The following is a 16,360-nucleotide window of genomic DNA, read 5'->3' as shown; positions in this document are numbered from 1 at the left end:
AATGGGCTTATAGAAAGAAGAAATGGAAAACACCCGAGATCAAAAATGATATCACGATATTAAATATCTCTAAACGTCTATCCCTCAAAAAAAAAAATCCCTATAACGTCTACCACAAACATGTGCGCGTCTTTCAGCTGGATCCACTTACTGTTTCCATGCAATTAATTCCATCCAAAAGATAAGTCGCTGGCGAAAGAACAGTGCATAGATTTACCAAAAAAAGAAAAAAGAAGGATCGGAATCACTCCTCTTCGCGTTCACCGCTGGCGTTTAACTCCTTTCTATAAGTAGGAAATGGCTGAGGAATTCGCACATGCTCCAAACCTGCTACGCCCACACGGATCACACGGATGCGCAAGGGCCAAAAGCTGGGCGTAGGTTTCGAACTTCTCAAGCCGTTCTAGCTGTCGGCCCTGTTCGGTCGCCGGCGATGGGCGCCGGCAAGGTGCTGGCAGTTTGGTTGGTCGGCGTGGTGGTTGCAGCGTTTATCATCGCAGCTCAAGGATCGCCGTCGTCGAGTGCTCGCCGCCGTTACAGTTTCCTCGTAAGTTCTTTCTACATTACCTGCCTCCGTACAAAGATTCCTGTCTTCCATAGACCCTACATACAGAGGGCACACGGATTTTATTCGGCTTGACGCGGAACCGGCCATTTTCATAGGAAGACGACGGACTGAGTCGCCTTCACGGTCACCCTCACTACGATTTCGTCGTAAGTCTGTCGATTGATTCGCCGTCACTACAATTCTGTTTCGCATCGGGCGGAGATTTCGTCTTAATTGTAAAACCTGTGCTGAATCGTAGTTTTCCCTGCATATATGCATAACATTTGGCTGTAGATCAAGCAGAGTAACTACACGAGGCTCTGCCGTGAAAAGACCATCCTTACCGTCAACGGCGAGTTCCCCGGCCCGACCATCTATGCGAGGAAGGGCGACGTCGTCGTTGTCAACGTCTTCAACCAAGGCGATAAGAACATCACCCTCCACTGGTACTTTTTTTTATGCTACAAGAAATGGTGCTCGCTGCAACTCTATCGGTGGCGTACAAGGACTCTTTACCCCTTTTGACGCTGTAGGCACGGAGTGAACCAGCCGCGAAGTCCGTGGTGGGACGGGCCGGAGTACATAACGCAGTGCCCAATCCAGCCCGGCAGCAAATTCACCTACCGGATCATCTTCTCCGAGGAGGAAGGCACGCTGTGGTGGCACGCGCACAGCCCCATGGACCGCGCCACCGTGCATGGCGCCATCGTCATCCGCCCCAGGCGCGGCGCAACGTACCCATTCACCAAGCCGCACAGGGAGATACCCATCATCCTTGGTACGTAGCTTAGCGAGCTCTGCGCGCCTTGTCCTGCAATGCGTCGTAGTGGTCTCCAACTCTCCATTGACGACATGGTTATCTTCATCGCAGGCGAATGGTGGAATGACGACATTGGACAAGTGCTTGCTGACGCCGTCTCGACGGGCAGCGACTTCCAGCCTTCGGACGCGAACACCATCAACGGCCAGCCCGGTGACCTGTTCGCTTGCTCCGGCGAGGATGCCTTCAGGCTGCCAGTCAAGCACGGCAAGACGTACATGCTCCGGATCATCAACGCGGCGCTTACCAACGGCTTCTTCTTTGCCGTCGCCGGGCACCGCCTCACGGTGGTCGGCTCCGACGCTTCCTACACCAAGCCGTTCGTCGTCGACCACGTATTCATCGACTCCGGCCAAACGGTGACCGTGCTGCTCAAGGCCCGCCGTGGCCGCTCCAACGCCCGGTACTTCTACATGGCGTCCAGGCCGCTGGTGACCAACCCGCAGGCCACGCTCGACAACAGCACGGCCACCGCTGTCCTCGAGTACACTGACGCGCGCGCGGCGCCGGCCGATGCGGCGCGTGACCTCCCCGGCCTTCCCGCCATCAACGACAGCTCCGCGGCGGCCGCATTCACGGCGCGGCTCAGGTCGCTGGCCAGCAAGGAGCACCCGGCCGACGTGCCCCGGCACGTCGACGAGCACATGCTCGTCACGGTGGCCGTCAACGAGATCGCGTGCGCGCGCGGCGAGGCATGCAAGGGGCCGCATGGCAACCGCTTCGCGTCGAGCCTCAACAACGTCAGCTTCGAGACGCCGCGGAGCGACATCCTCGGAGCGTACTACCGCTCCGCCGTCGGCGGCGTGGTCAGGACCGACTTCCCTGACAACCCGCCCTCGCCCTTCAACTTCACAGCCGACGACCTACCCCCGGAGCTCGCGCTGACCGCGAGGGACACGAGGGTGAAGGTCCTGGAGTACGGCACCGTGCTGGAGGTGGTGTTGCAGGGCACGACCATCCTCGGCGGCGACAGCCACCCCATGCACCTGCACGGGTTCAGCTTCTACGTGGTGGGGAGAGGGATTGGCAACTTTGACAAGCGCACGGACCCGGCCAAGTACAACCTGGTCGACCCGCCGTACCAGAACACCGTCTCCGTTCCCAAGAATGGATGGGTTGCAATCCGCCTCCGTGCTGAGAACCCTGGTGAGTGTTCAAACCTTTCCTCTTGATTCACTCAAGACTATCTTATAAACTGTCACTGAAATGAGACTGAAAAAAAGTCTGAAACACGTTAGATACACTCATTTGAGCGACAGTTAATTCCGACGAAGGTTGTACGTATATCTTATCCCTTGTTGTGTCTTTGTTTGGTTGGTAGGCGTATGGTTCATGCATTGCCATTTCGAACGCCACATGGTATGGGGGATGGAAACGGTGTTCATTGTGAAGAACGGCAAGGGACCAGATGCCAAGATCATGCCACCACCTCCAAATATGCCCAGGTGCTGACAGAGCAACAAGGCAAAAATTTCATGTGTTTTTCAAATCTTTCATGTGTCGAGCAAGAACGAGAAAATAGTTAGAGCTCACGGTTTCTGTACCTAGAGAAAATTAAGAGACATTGTAATTCTTTGGGCGCCTAGTACTATCTCTTTAATCATCACAATCCATGCTGTTGTTTTGATAGTGATGTTTGCATGTTTGATTACAGAAGCAGTAGCATGCTGAAGGTTAACACGCTGATCTCAGTCCACTGTTCTGAAAGGGAACAATTCTTTTCCCTTATGGAAACAGTTAACTGAAAATGTTCTGTAGTTTTTGGGGGAAAAAAATTCAGTTTAATCGAACGGGTCCAACTCGCTCCTCTCCAGGTTCGATCACTCGACGGACGAGATAGTTTCACCCTGCCCAACATTTCTGCCGTATATAGACACCGGGCTATGGCTTAGGGGTTATTCTTTTATACTCCCTCTGTTCCTAAATACTGTATAAGATATTTTAAAGATTGCACTATGAACTACATACGGATGTACATAGACATATTTTAGAGTATAGATTCATTCATTTTGCTCCGCATGTAGTCTTTTCTAAAAGGTCTTATATTTTGAAACGGAGGAAGTAGTACCTAACATTCTGACAAAATGGCTCATATTATGTGATACACTCAGTGTGATATATGAAATCAGCCCGTGATTTGGCCAAAATAGCCACATAAGCTAAGGAACTTATACGGACCACAACAAAACAAACGGAACATGCTACATCGTTCCTTTATCTTAATATATAGAATGTTCTTTCATTTCCACCTTATTTTCAGAAATAATCTCAATAATATGTAACAAGTCTTCTGTTACTTTAGCTGGATCCTATAAAGCATTAAAATGACGATGATTTTATAAACCAAACTTAGCATCCCAATCACTTCAAACTTTTATCCATGATTGTTATAACAAGGAATACCCTCTACCGACCTCCCTGTGGAAATGAGGAGAGTCAAAGAGACCCTTCTCTTAGAGGTACGACACACAAATCGAGCAACAAAGAACGAAATCAACATAGTAGAGACGGGGTTTTAACGTGGAAAGCCCCTTCAAAATGAAGGGAAAAAACCACACGCACCAACCAACGAACTTTTCATTATATTAGGAGAGGTTACAACTGGTCAAGTTATCCCATGCGGTGGCTTACAAGAGGTATATATAACATCGGCGACATAGGTCAGATTTCGCTATGCTCGTCAGAAGTTAGCCTTTATATTTATACTTGAATTTGGATCAAAACTTAACAAACTCCACCTTGAGACAAATTCCATCTTGTAGCATGAAAGAGAACCTTCTCCTTGAACAACAAAGACAAACATTGTCGGCATCAATAAACCACTAGGACTAATGAGTTATGCCAACTAAGTTTAAGTTTTTCTCACACTTAGCAACATGAACTTGCTTTGTAAACATATTGCAGGATTATCATGAGTACTAATCTTGCATATTTCCAGTTTACCTTGCTCAACATTGTCTTAAAAATAATTGGATTTCACATCAATGTGCTTTGTTCTCTCATGCAACATATGATCCTTAGTGAGGTATATGGCACTCTCATTGTCACAAAATAGATTAATGAAAGAATTATTTTCACAAATCTCAACATACAAACCTTTCATCCAAACTAACTCTTTACATGATTCTCCAATAACCATGTATTCTGCTTCACTGGTAGATTGAGCAACTAGTGGCTACGTTGCCCTCCAACTAACGGCACAACCACCAACAATGAACACATGACCCGTAAGGAACCTCCTCTTGTCCAAATCCCCGGAAGAAAAATCTGAATACACACAGCCAGCTAGTCCCTCACTAGTCATGTCAAATTTGAAATAAGCATTGGAAGTGCCATGAAGGTACCTGAAAATCCACTAAACAGTCTTCCAATGTTCTTTACGAGGATTAGCCATGTATCTACTAACCAATCTCATTGCAAATGATAAATTCGACCGAGAACACACCATAATATACATTAAAAAATCAACATGACTAGAATATGGAACTTCTAACATATACTCAACATCTTCATATGTACTAGGACATTGAGAAGATGATAATTTGCAATGAAAAGCAGTGTGAGTGCTTACTCACTTAGCATCATGCATCTTAAGACGATGAAGAACTTTCTTAATGTAACTTTGCTCACCAAAAAATAGCAAACAAGAATTTCTATCCCTCGTAATCTTCATAGCTAGAACTTTTTATAAGCACAAAGATCCTTCATGTCAAACTCACTACTTAATTGTGCCTTTAAAAATGTGATCTCTTTCTTGCCCTTGGTAGAAATCAACATATCATCAACATATAACAACGAGTATATAGGTGATCCATCAAAAAATTTAATATAACCATAACTATCATATGCAGACCTCTTAAATCCATGTGTTATCATAAATGAATCAAACCTTTTATACCACTGTCTTGGAGACTGTTTCAAACCATATAGGGACATCTTTAACTTGAAAATAAATTTATCTTTGCCACACACTATGAAACCTTATGGTTGCTCCATGTAAATCTCATCCTCTTGTTTCCACGCACAAAACCAGTCTTGACATCTAACTGATCAAGCTCAAGATCATGCATAACAACAATACTGAAAAATGCACGAATGGAAATATGCTTCACAAGTAGAGAGAACACATCATTGTAATCAATACCTTATATCTCAGTGAAGCCCATAGCTACTAACCTTGACTTAAACCTCGGGGCTCACTAGGAGACGCCAAACCTTCCTTTCTTTGGAAGACCCATTTCTAATGAACGGTGTTCTTTTGTTTAGGCAAGGGCACACCATCCCTTGTGCCATTTTTCTCAAGTGACTATATTTCTTCTTGCATAGCAGCAATCCACTTCTCGCGGCAACCAGAAACGAAAGTTTCCGTGTATGTGGACGGATCATGGATGTTCTCAACCTCTTCCGCACAACTGAAAGCATAATAAACAATCTCACACTCTTCAATTAGGCATTTAGGTTTGTTAATGTCTCTCTTTCTCCTGCCAGCTACAAGAGGCTGAATTTTTCGCTTAAAATGATCGATATGGTTGACTAGATGGGGGGGGGGGGTGAATAGGCAAATACCAATTTAAATTTTTTCTTAGCAAATTAGGTTTAGCAACAAATATGTTGTATAGATATGCAACTAAGTAAGAAACATCTATGATGCTAGCAACAACAATAATACAAGGAAGCAAAGGATAAAACACAATAAAAGCTTGCACGACGAGGTTGCCCATGGGGTGGGGTTCTCATACTTAGTCCTTTGCGATGTCACTAGTTTGCCACTTGTCGAGCGCACCTTGTGAGACCCCTCGCCAGCTTGCACTTGGGTGTCACGTGAGGAGACCAGACACCAAGGGCCTTGGTGGGGTGACGTGCGCGAAAGCAGGCCCGCGAGCCAGAGCCCGGTCCCGTGGATATTTCAGCGCTGCTCGGACTAACCCTAGCACATGCACCGTGTTGAGCCGCCGCCCGTGTGAGGCCCAAGGGGAAACTAACGATCGCGTTCCGCAGAAGAAGGTTAGCAGGTACCATGTCAGGCGCGATTCACTCTGAGGTCGATGCGGCCCGAAGGCCACTCTTAGTTGACTATCCACCAACGTGGAGCATGAGGCTTCCACTTGGGCGTGGGCATGGTTGCGATTCAACAGTTCCGCCAGCACGGAGCATGGGGCTTCCACTTGGGCATGGAAATGGTCGTGATTCGGCCGTTCCGCTAGCACGGAGCATGGGATTTCCACTTAGGGAGCGGGCATGGTCGTAGTTCGACCGTTCTGCCAGCGTGAAGCATGGGGCTTCCACTTGGGCACTATCGTCGTCGGGCACTTGGCACTGCTGCAAAAGTTCTTGTGATTTAGTATCATTAGCATAATGAATTATTTCCTCCACCGGCTAGATTGAGCACACAACAATGCGAGAACTTGAGAATCACAATGAGGCCTTCCACAAAGGGCATGAATTGTTGTATTTTCTACCCCTTTCTTGTTGTCAATCTTGTAACTGAGCCCCATTAATTCTACTGCCAGGGAGTATGAATTATGTGGTATGTCAACTTTGACAAACTTTTCTGATATGTCCTAATAATGAAATTCTTGAACTGCAAATAAGGGCTAACCTAATAGAATATTTCTGCATTTTGCAACACATGAGCAATTATCTAGTGAAAGACACACAAATAAAGGCCTACCAAAAGTTCAAAGTAACTCAATCTTAAGTTAAAGTTGACATTAATAGAAAATGCAGTTACACATTGACAAAAAAATGAACCGAAATAGTTTTTTTTTTTCATTTTTTCTTTATTGCAGCCAAACAGTTTCTACCCCACCACTTGAAATGAGTGGTTAGCCATCTCAAAAACAATCCGCCAAGAAGAAAACAGTTTCTATCCCAGGTTTCTGTAAAATTGAATACGCCAAACGGTAAAAAGATCTCATGTGGCCCCTGACCTAAACATCGGCGCGTCGGTGAATGCAACAGAGTCATCTGGAGCTGGGTCGCATATTATTAGAGGGGGCATTTTGAGCAATGATTACCACGTTTCTTCCCTGTAGCCTCTGCATACACAAATAATGGTGCCACGTTTGTGTCCAGCAAAAGAAAGCAATAACCAATTGCGTGTCAACAACAAATAGTACTGTAGTACGATTGTATAGCACAGAACCTATTGACTGAAAGAAAACACAACAACATTTCCGACTTAAACGTCTGAGAGAAACTAGTGCAGTCAGCTAGGCAGGCAGCTATCTATACATAGCAGCAACGCCAACATTAGGTTGTCCTGTTGCGGTAGGCAGGGCATGGGCCGAAATGCTTAAATTGGCATTACTGCCTTGCCGAGGCCGCCACGGGTTCCTTTTGGACGCAACGTACACACCCAAACCGGCGAGCAGTAACAGCACACACGCACACACACACGCACGCACCCACGAATCGACACCGACCCAGCCTCGTCGCCGCGTGACCGTTGCGCGCCCGACGACGGATAAATTCAAACCCAAATCACATGAAGAAACCACGGCCCAAACAACCAACCGGACAAACCAAAATGCGTGAACCCGGTGGGTGACCCGCCCGTGCCGCGCGGGAGCCGGAGACGCGACGCGATGGCCGAGCCCCACCTGTCAGCCCACGGGGCGTCGTCGGCGTCGAAGGCTCAGCCGTCGCCGCCGCTGCTCCGGCACTGGTCCGCGGGCCTCGACTCCAGGGGCCCGCCGATCGTGGGGCACCCGTCGGCGGCGGAGGCGGACGGGAGGTCCATGCAGTTGTAGGAGAGGCACAGCGCCGTGGAGTCCGGCAGCGGGGTCGGCGGCACCGGGAACCCCGTCAGGAAGTTGTGCTGCGCGTAGAAGGTCGTCATGCGCCCGTCGAACACGCTGCGGGCCACCGCCTCCGGGACCTCTCCGGAGATCTTGTTGTTGTTCACGTACAGGCTCCCCGCCGCCGCCAGCGCCCCCGGGACCTCGCCCGAGAGGCCGTTATGGCTGACGTCCACCACCGACCACGGCGGCGTCGCGGACGCGGGCGCCTCTGGCACGACCAGCGACCCCGTGAAGTTGTTGCGGGACAGGAGCAGCGACGAAGCGCTCGGGAGCGCGAACACCTCCGGCGGGATCGAGCCCGAGAAGTCGTTCATCGACAGGTCGAGGAATGCCAGGTCGGCTGGGCCGTGGCCGTTGCCGGCGAAGGCTCCGTCGAGGGTCCCCTCCATCGAGTTCCCGGCCACTGAGAGGTACCGGAGCGTCGGAGGCAGGGGCGGGAGCGCGCCGGTTATCGCGTTGTGGCTGAGGTCGACGTGGAACAGCTGCGAGCTGGGAAACTGGTCGGGAATCTGCCCGGAGAGGCCGACATTGTTGGCCAGGATGAGCACCTTGAGGCTCGGGGACGACGGCAGCAGCAGGCCGGAGGGAATCGCGCCCTCGAGGCGGTTGTTGCCGAGGTCGAGCGTGTGCAGTTCCGGCAGCCCCGCCAGGGACTCGGGCACGGGCCCGGTGAGCTGGTTCCCGGCCAGCGAGAGGAGCCTGAGGCGGCGGAGGCCCGACCCAATGTCCTCCGGGATGGAGCCGCCCACGCGGCCCGGGTAGAGGACGAGGTCGGTGAGCGCGGTGAGGCTGGCGAGCGAGGCCGGGACGCTGCCGGCCAGGCCGGGGGAGTCGGAGAGGCCGGTGCCGAGCGTGAGCACCGACACGCGGAGGAGCGCGCCGGAGGGGTCGTCCTCGTCGGGCGCGCACACGACGCCGGCGTAGGCGCACGGGGCGGACGCGCCGTCGTCCCAGGACTCGAAGAAGCGCGACCCCGGCAGGTCCCGCAGGCCGGCCCGCACGTCCCGCAGCGCCGCCGCGTCCCGCTCGTGCAGCGCCGCGCGCGCGCCGAGGAGCAGGATGCAGAGCAGCTGGGCGAGGATGAGGAGGGGGGGAGGGGGCACCGCCATGTGCGCCGCCTCGGCCGCTGCGAAGCGGACAAGCGAGTTCTGAGGCTGGCGGGCGAACTGAGCGGGTGTTGGGAAATGGACTCCACTGCCACTGGGGAGTGGAGTGAAGCGAACTGGCGGGCTGCGAGGGAGAGCGAGGGCGAGAGGAGAGGACCGTGTGGTGGCTGGTGGGGTTGGGGGAGAGCGCGAGCGAAGGACACGGATGGCAGCGAGCGAGTGGGATCAGGAATTCAGGATCTGGGGGCTGGGGTTGGGCTGAGCTGCTGGGGTTGGGGTTGGGGTTGGGTTTAAGAATGAACAGCGGATTAGCCTGCCACTTTCTTTACCCCGCGGTCGGTGGGTGTACTCCGCGGTCAGGGCGGGATAAAGGCCTGCCTTGCCTGTCTCGCCGCTGCTGAGCCGGTGTCGGAGACGGGGCGTGGGGCGTACCGCCCGGTCCGGTCACCTACACCGCCGTACGGCGCCGGTATGAGTATGTCTTCGGATGTACACTAACACTGCTGCTGCTAAACCTCTGGGTATGGTCATCATGGGTTGGGGTTGGAGAGCAATTATGCCTCGCTCGTATGCCGGTTTTGCGTATTTGCGAAGTATTCCGCTCCTACCGTGCGCTGTTGGCCGCGCAGTGGGCTGCGCACTGTATAACAGTAATCGGTTGTTTCGCGTGGCTGGGCAGGCGCGCTGGCCGATTGCGCGATGCAGATTTGCGTCGTGTTTCCACAGTGCCCGCATTCATAGCCACGTTCGAGGACCCCAAGGACACATAACAGGAAAGGAACATGGAAACGCAACGTTTAGCTAGCTTGATCTCTACGGGATTTTATTTGTTCTAATGTTTGTCCAACTGAATCATAGGCAAAACATACCAGGCCTCCTTTGATTCATAGGATAGGAAAATAATGGGAATAGAAAAGTCATAGAAAATGAGATGCACGTATCTCAATTCCTTTGAATAGAATTATGTAAGAAGTTGTTGTTTGATGCACATCATACGATTTTTTTTCTTAATATTTATCTTTTCATAAAATGTGAAGAATTTGAATAACCCCTCCATGGTAATAGAATTCTATTACTACCAACCAAAGGGCTATAAACGTTTTTTTCCTATAAAAATTCTATCCTATGTAATTCCTATAAGATTTCTTCAAACCAAAGGAGGCCTGAACTGAGATTCATGTAAATGGTGCACGATGTATAAATAGGGCATCTTCAACACGGACCATCAAACGGACATAACCAAAATGTTTGCAGACATGATTGGAAACACATCCATCCATGGTCATCAAATGTCCAACATTTTGCTTGTGTAGTACGAATACTGAAAATAATCACAGATAAATAGTATTGTGCATCGGTATCTCAAAAAAAAATATTCCAATGTGACAACAATTGACGTATTTTAGCAAAAAGTTAAAATAGTTCAATTTATTCGGACGCGTGTTTTAATTGTTCGTATGAAGTGTCAAGAGATGTTCAACCTGGATAATTCTGAAGTGTCCATGATTTTGCCAATTGTGAATTTGATGATGCAGTTCAAGAAAATAAGCAAATGCCATCGGATTCTACTTTCAAAATTGTGTCGTATCACCCATGTTTTAAAATTCCAGACCTTGGTGAGCTTCCCCACCCTTATCCTCCACAATTATCTTATGCATAATCACATTAGTTGTCATCACCTCCTATAATCTTTGCACCCCATATTTTAGAAGGTTCGCGGACAACTACAAAACTAGCTTGGAGCACTCCAAATAATCTCTCTACATCCTTTATGACACCTTTTTGTCTTGCATCAAAATGGCACTTTTACCTCTTTGCTCAAAGATGGTCTTGACAAAGGTTGACGACGAAGGATAGATATCATCACAAATATAGTACCCCATTTTTGTAGCCATCCCCATTGATGGTATAGTTACATGTATGACCTTGACATGCACACAACCTTGCAAACAATGGAAACCCCACAACATGATGATGTCATTACGAGACCCTGGCATGTCAAAAAAAGTGAGAAATCCAAAGATCTTGTGATGCAACTACTTCAGGAATGATCCTGGGAGTTTGTGATGGCCCTGATATTGCCCTTGTTAACCATATGGGCACTTCTTCCATTGCTAGTGTATGCTGTTGGAATTATGCCCTAGAGGCAATGATAAATAAGTTATTATTATAATTCCTGTGTCAAGATAATCGTTTATTATCCATGCTATAATTGTATTGAATGAAGACTTAGATACATGTGTGGATACATAGACAAAACACTGTCCCTAGCAAGCCTCTAGTTGGCTAGCTAGTTGATCAAGGATAGTCAGGGTCTTCTGACTATGTACAAGGTGTTGTTGCTTGATAGCTGGATCACATCATTGGGAGAATCATGTGATTGACTAGACCCAAACTAATAGATGTAGCATGTTGATCGTGTCATTTTGTTGCTACTGTTTTCTGCGTATCAAGTATTTATTCCTATGACCATGAGATCATATAACTCACTGACACCGGAGGAATACTTTGTGTGTATCAAACGTCACAACGTAACTGGGTGGCTATAAAGATGCTCTACGGGTATCTCTGGAGGTGTCCGTTGAGTTAGTATGGATCAAGACTGGGATTTGCCACTCCGTGTGACGGAGAGGTATCTCGGGGACCACTCGGTAATACAACATCACACACAAGCCTTGCAAGCAATGTGACTTAGTGTAAGTTGCGGGATCTTGTATTACGGAACGAGTAAAGAGACTTGCCGGTAAACGAGATTGAAATAGGTATGCGGACACCGACGATCGAATCTCGGGCAAGTAACATACCGAAGGACAAAGGGAATGACATACGGGATTATATGAATCCTTGGCACCGAGGTTCAAACGATAAGATCTTCGTAGAATATGTAGGATCCAATATGGGCATCCAGGTCCCGCTATTGGATATTGATCGAGGAGTCCCTCTGGTCATGTCTACATAGTTCTCGAACCCGCAGGGTCTGCACACTTAAGGTTCGACGTTGTTTTATGCGTATTTGAGTTATATAGTTGGTTACCGAATGTTGTTCGGAGTCCCGGATGAGATCACGGACGTCACGAGGGTTTCTGGAATGGTCCGGAGACGAAGATTGATATATAGGATGACCTTATTTGATTATCGGAAGGTTTTCGGAATTACCGGGAATGACGAATGGGTTCCGGATGTTCACCGGGGGGGGGGGGCACCCCGGGGAAGCCCATAGGCCTTAGGGGTGCCGCCCAATGAGGCCCCTACGTAGTGATGACCCACAAGTATAGGGGATCAATCGTAGTCCTTTCGATAAGTAAGAGTGTCGAACCCAACGAGGAGCAAAAGGCTGTGATAAACGGATTTCAGCAAGGTAATAACTGCAAGCACTGAAAGTAGCGGTAACAAGTGATTGTGTAGCGAGGTGAAACGTAGCGAGCGAAAAGTAACAAGTAACAAGTAGTAGCAATGGTGCAACAAGTGGCCCAATCCCTTTTGTAGCAAGGGACAAGCCTGAACAAAGTCTTATAGGAGGAAAAACGCTCCCGAGGACACACGGGAATTTCTGTCATGCTAGTTTCATCATGTTCATATGATTCGTGTTTGTTACTTTGATAGTTTGATATGTGGGTGGACCGGCGCTTGGGTACTGCCCTTACTTGGACAAGCATCCCACTTATGATTAACCTCTCTCGCAAGCATCCACAACTACAAAAGAAGAATTAAGACAAAGTCTAACCATAACATTAAACTAGTGGATCCAAATCAGCCCCTCACGAAGCAACGCGTAGACTGGGATTTAAGCTTCTGTCACTCCAGCAACCCATCATCTACTTACTACTTCCCAATGCCTTCCTCTAGGCCCAAATATGGTGAAGTGTTATGTAGTCGACGTTCACATAACACCACTAGAGGAAAAGACAACATACAACATATCAAAATACCGAACGAATATCAAATTCACATGACTACTATCAGCATGACTTATCCCATGTCCTCAGAAACAAAAGTAACTACTCACAAAGCATAATCATAATCATGATCAGAAGTGTAATGAATAGCATCAAGGATCTGAACATAAACTCTTCCACCAAGTAATCCAACTAGCATCAACTACAAAGAGTAATCAACACTACTAGCAACCTTACAAGTACCAATCGGAGTCGCGAGACGAAGATTGGTTACAAGAGATGAACTAGGGATTGGAGAGGAGATGCTGCTGATGAAGATGCCTCCCCTCCGACGAGAGGAGTGTTGGTGATGACGATGGCGACGATTGCCCCCTCCGGGAGGGAAGTTTCCCCGACAGGATCGTCCTGCCGGAGCTCTAGATTGGATCTGCTCAAGTTCCGCCTCGTGGCGGCGGCGAAACCACGAAAAAGCTCCCGATTGATTTTTTTCTGGACCAAAACCCTTCATATAGCAAAAGGGGGGAGCTAGTGGGCCGTCAGGCAGCCCACAAGCTAGCCCTGTGCCACCAGGGGGGTGGTGGCGGTGGCAGGGCTTGTGGAGCCCTGGTGGCCCCCCTCCGGTAGTTCTTTCGCCCAGTATTTTTTATATAATCCAGAAAAATCCACGTAACTTTTCAGGGCATTTGGAGATGTGCAGAATAGTAGACTAGGATTTGCTCCTTTTCCAGTCCAGAATTCCAGCTGCCTGAATTCTCCCTCTTCAAATAAACCTTGCAAAATATGGTACCACAAGTAATATAATAGCCCAAAAAGCAATAAAAAACAACATGAAAGCATGATGCAAAATGGACGTATCACGCAGGGAGATAGAAAATCAAAGGAGAAAAATGGGGAAGTGGGAAGGAAGGGAAGGACTCCACCTTCCAATCCTAGTTGGACTAGGATTGGAGGAGGACTCCTCCTCCCCCCCATCGACCGAACCCCTTGGGGATCCTTGAGCCCCAAGGTAAGGCCCCTCCCCTCCCCCTATATATACGGAGGTTTTAGGGCTGATTTGAGACAACTTTTCAACGGCAGCCCGTGTTGGAATTATGCCCTAGAGGCAATAATAAATATAGTTATTATTATAATTCCTGTATCAAGATAATCGTTTATTATCCATGCTATAATTGTATTGAATGAAGACTCATTTACATGTGTGGATACATAGACAAAACATTGTCCCTGGCAAGCCTCTCGTTGGCTAGCCAGTTGATCAAAGATAGTCAGTGTCTTCTGATTATGAACAAGGTGTTGTTGCTTGATAACTGGATCACGTCATTAGGAGAATCACGTGATGGACTAGACCCAAACTAATAGACGTAGCATGTTGATCGTGTCATTTTGTTGCTACTGTTTTCTGCGTATCAAGTATTTGTTCCTATGACCATGAGATCATATAACTCACTAACACCGGAGGAATACTTTGTGTGTATCAAACATCACAACATAACTGGGTGACTATAAAGATGCTCTACAGGTATCTCCGAAGGTGTTCGTTGAGTTAGTATGGATCAAGACTAGGATTTGTCACTCCGTGTGACGGAGAGGTATCTCGGGGCCCACTCGGTAATACAACATCACACACAAGCCTTGCAAGCAATGCAACTTAGTGTAAGTTGCGGGATCTTGTATTACGGAACGAGTAAAGAGACTTGCCGGTAAACGAGATTGAAATAGGTATGCGAATACTGACGATCGAATCTCGGGCAAGTAACATACCGAAGGACAAAGGGAATGACATACGGGATTATATGAATCCTTGGCACTGAGGTTCAAACGATAAGATCTTCGTAGAATATGTAGGATCCAATATGGGCATCCAGGTCCCGCTATTGGATATTGACCGAGGAGTCTCTCGGGTCATGTCTACATAGTTCTCGAACCCGCAAGGTCTGCACACTTAAGGTTCGACGTTGTTTTATGCGTATTTGAGTTATATGGTTGGTTACCGAATGTTGTTCGGAGTCCCGGATGAGATCACGGACGTCACGAGGGTTTCCGGAATGGTCCGGAAACGTAGATTGATATATAGGATGACCTCATTTGATTACCGGAAGGTTTTCGGAGTTACCGGGAATGTACCGGGAATGACGAATGCGTTTCGGGAGTTCACCGGGGGGGGGGGGGGGGGGGGGCAACCCACCCCGGGGAAGCCCATAGGCCTTGAGGGTGGCGCACCAGCCCTTAGTGGGCTGGTGGGACAGCCCAAAAGGGCCCTATGCGCATTGGAAGAAAAATCAAAGAGAAAAGAAAAAAAGGAGGAGGTGGGAAAGGAAAGAAGGACTCCACCCACCAAACAAGGTAGGACTCGGTTTGGGGGGGAGTCCTTCCCCCCTTTGGCTCAGGCGACCCCCTTGGGGCTCCTTGAGCCCCAAGGCAAGGTCCCCCCTCTCCCACCTATATATACGGAGGTTTTAGGGCTGATTTGAGACGACTTTTCCACGGCAGGCCGACCACATACCTCCACAGTTTTTCCTCTAGATCGCGTTTCTGCGGAGCTCGGGCGGAGCCCTGCTGAGACGAGATCATCACCAACCTCCGGAGCGCCGTCATGCTGCCGGAGAACTCTTCTACCTCTCCGCCTCTCTTGCTGGATCAAGAAGGCCGAGATCATCGTCGAGCTGTACGTGTGCTGAACGCGGAGGTGCCGTCCGTTCGGCACTAGATCGTGGGACTGATCGCGGGATAGTTCGTGGGGCGGATCGAGGGACGTGACGACGTTCCACTAAATCAACCGCGTTCACAAACGCTTCTGCTGTACGGTCTACAAGGGTACGTAGATCACTCATCCCCTCTCGTAGATGGACATCACCATGATAGGTCTTCGTGCGCGTAGGAAATTTTTTGTTTCCCATGCGACGTTCCCCAACAGTGGCATCATGAGCTAGGTTCATGCGTAGATGTCTTCTCGAGTAGAACACAAAAGTTTTTGTGGGCGGTGATGTGCGTTTTGCTGCCCTCCTTAGTCTTTTCTTGATTCCGCGGTATTGTTGGATTGAAGCGGCTTGGACCGACATTACTCGTACGCTTACGAGAGACTGGTTTCATTGCTATGAGTAACCCCGTTGCTCAAAGATGACTGGCAAGTGTCGGTTTCTCCAACTTTAGTTGAATCGGATTTGACCGAGCAGGTCCTTGGATGAGGT

General features: G+C 48.9%; 2 protein-coding genes across 2 annotated transcripts; one reads left to right on the top strand and one right to left on the bottom strand.

Moving 5' to 3' along the window:
• The first annotated feature begins 316 nt into the window (after positions 1-316).
• LOC123410614 (putative laccase-9) lies at positions 317-2,976 on the top strand. The gene is made up of 6 exons (XM_045103557.1): positions 317-547; positions 664-714; positions 842-993; positions 1,081-1,325; positions 1,419-2,513; positions 2,689-2,976. Exons 1-6 carry the CDS (start codon positions 317-319, stop codon positions 2,817-2,819), a joined length of 1,905 nt encoding a protein of 634 aa, XP_044959492.1. The 3' UTR covers positions 2,820-2,976.
• A 4,493-nt stretch (positions 2,977-7,469) lies between these two features.
• Positions 7,470-9,901, bottom strand: LOC123411817 (probable inactive leucine-rich repeat receptor kinase XIAO). The gene has a single exon (XM_045104775.1). It carries the CDS (start codon positions 9,277-9,279, stop codon positions 8,005-8,007), a length of 1,275 nt encoding a protein of 424 aa, XP_044960710.1. The 5' UTR covers positions 9,280-9,901; the 3' UTR covers positions 7,470-8,004.
• Positions 9,902-16,360: the final 6,459 nt, after the last annotated feature.

This window comes from Hordeum vulgare, chromosome 7H (genome assembly GCF_904849725.1).
Source record: "Hordeum vulgare subsp. vulgare chromosome 7H, MorexV3_pseudomolecules_assembly, whole genome shotgun sequence".
NCBI classification, from domain to species: domain Eukaryota; kingdom Viridiplantae; phylum Streptophyta; class Magnoliopsida; order Poales; family Poaceae; genus Hordeum; species Hordeum vulgare.
Note: the sequence above shows the minus strand (reverse complement) of the source record. Positions and strands in the feature narration are given on the sequence as shown.

Coding starts and splice junctions, on each gene's coding strand:
- LOC123411817 (XM_045104775.1), bottom strand. CDS start 9,279: ATGGCGGTGCCCCCTCCCCCCCTCCTCATCCTCGCCCAGCTGCTCTGC.
- LOC123410614 (XM_045103557.1), top strand. CDS start 317: ATGCTCCAAACCTGCTACGCCCACACGGATCACACGGATGCGCAAGGG. Junction 994..1,080: donor AAGAACATCACCCTCCACTG/GTACTTTTTTTT, acceptor TTGACGCTGTAG/GCACGGAGTGAACCAGCCGC. Junction 2,514..2,688: donor CCTCCGTGCTGAGAACCCTG/GTGAGTGTTCAA, acceptor TTTGGTTGGTAG/GCGTATGGTTCATGCATTGC.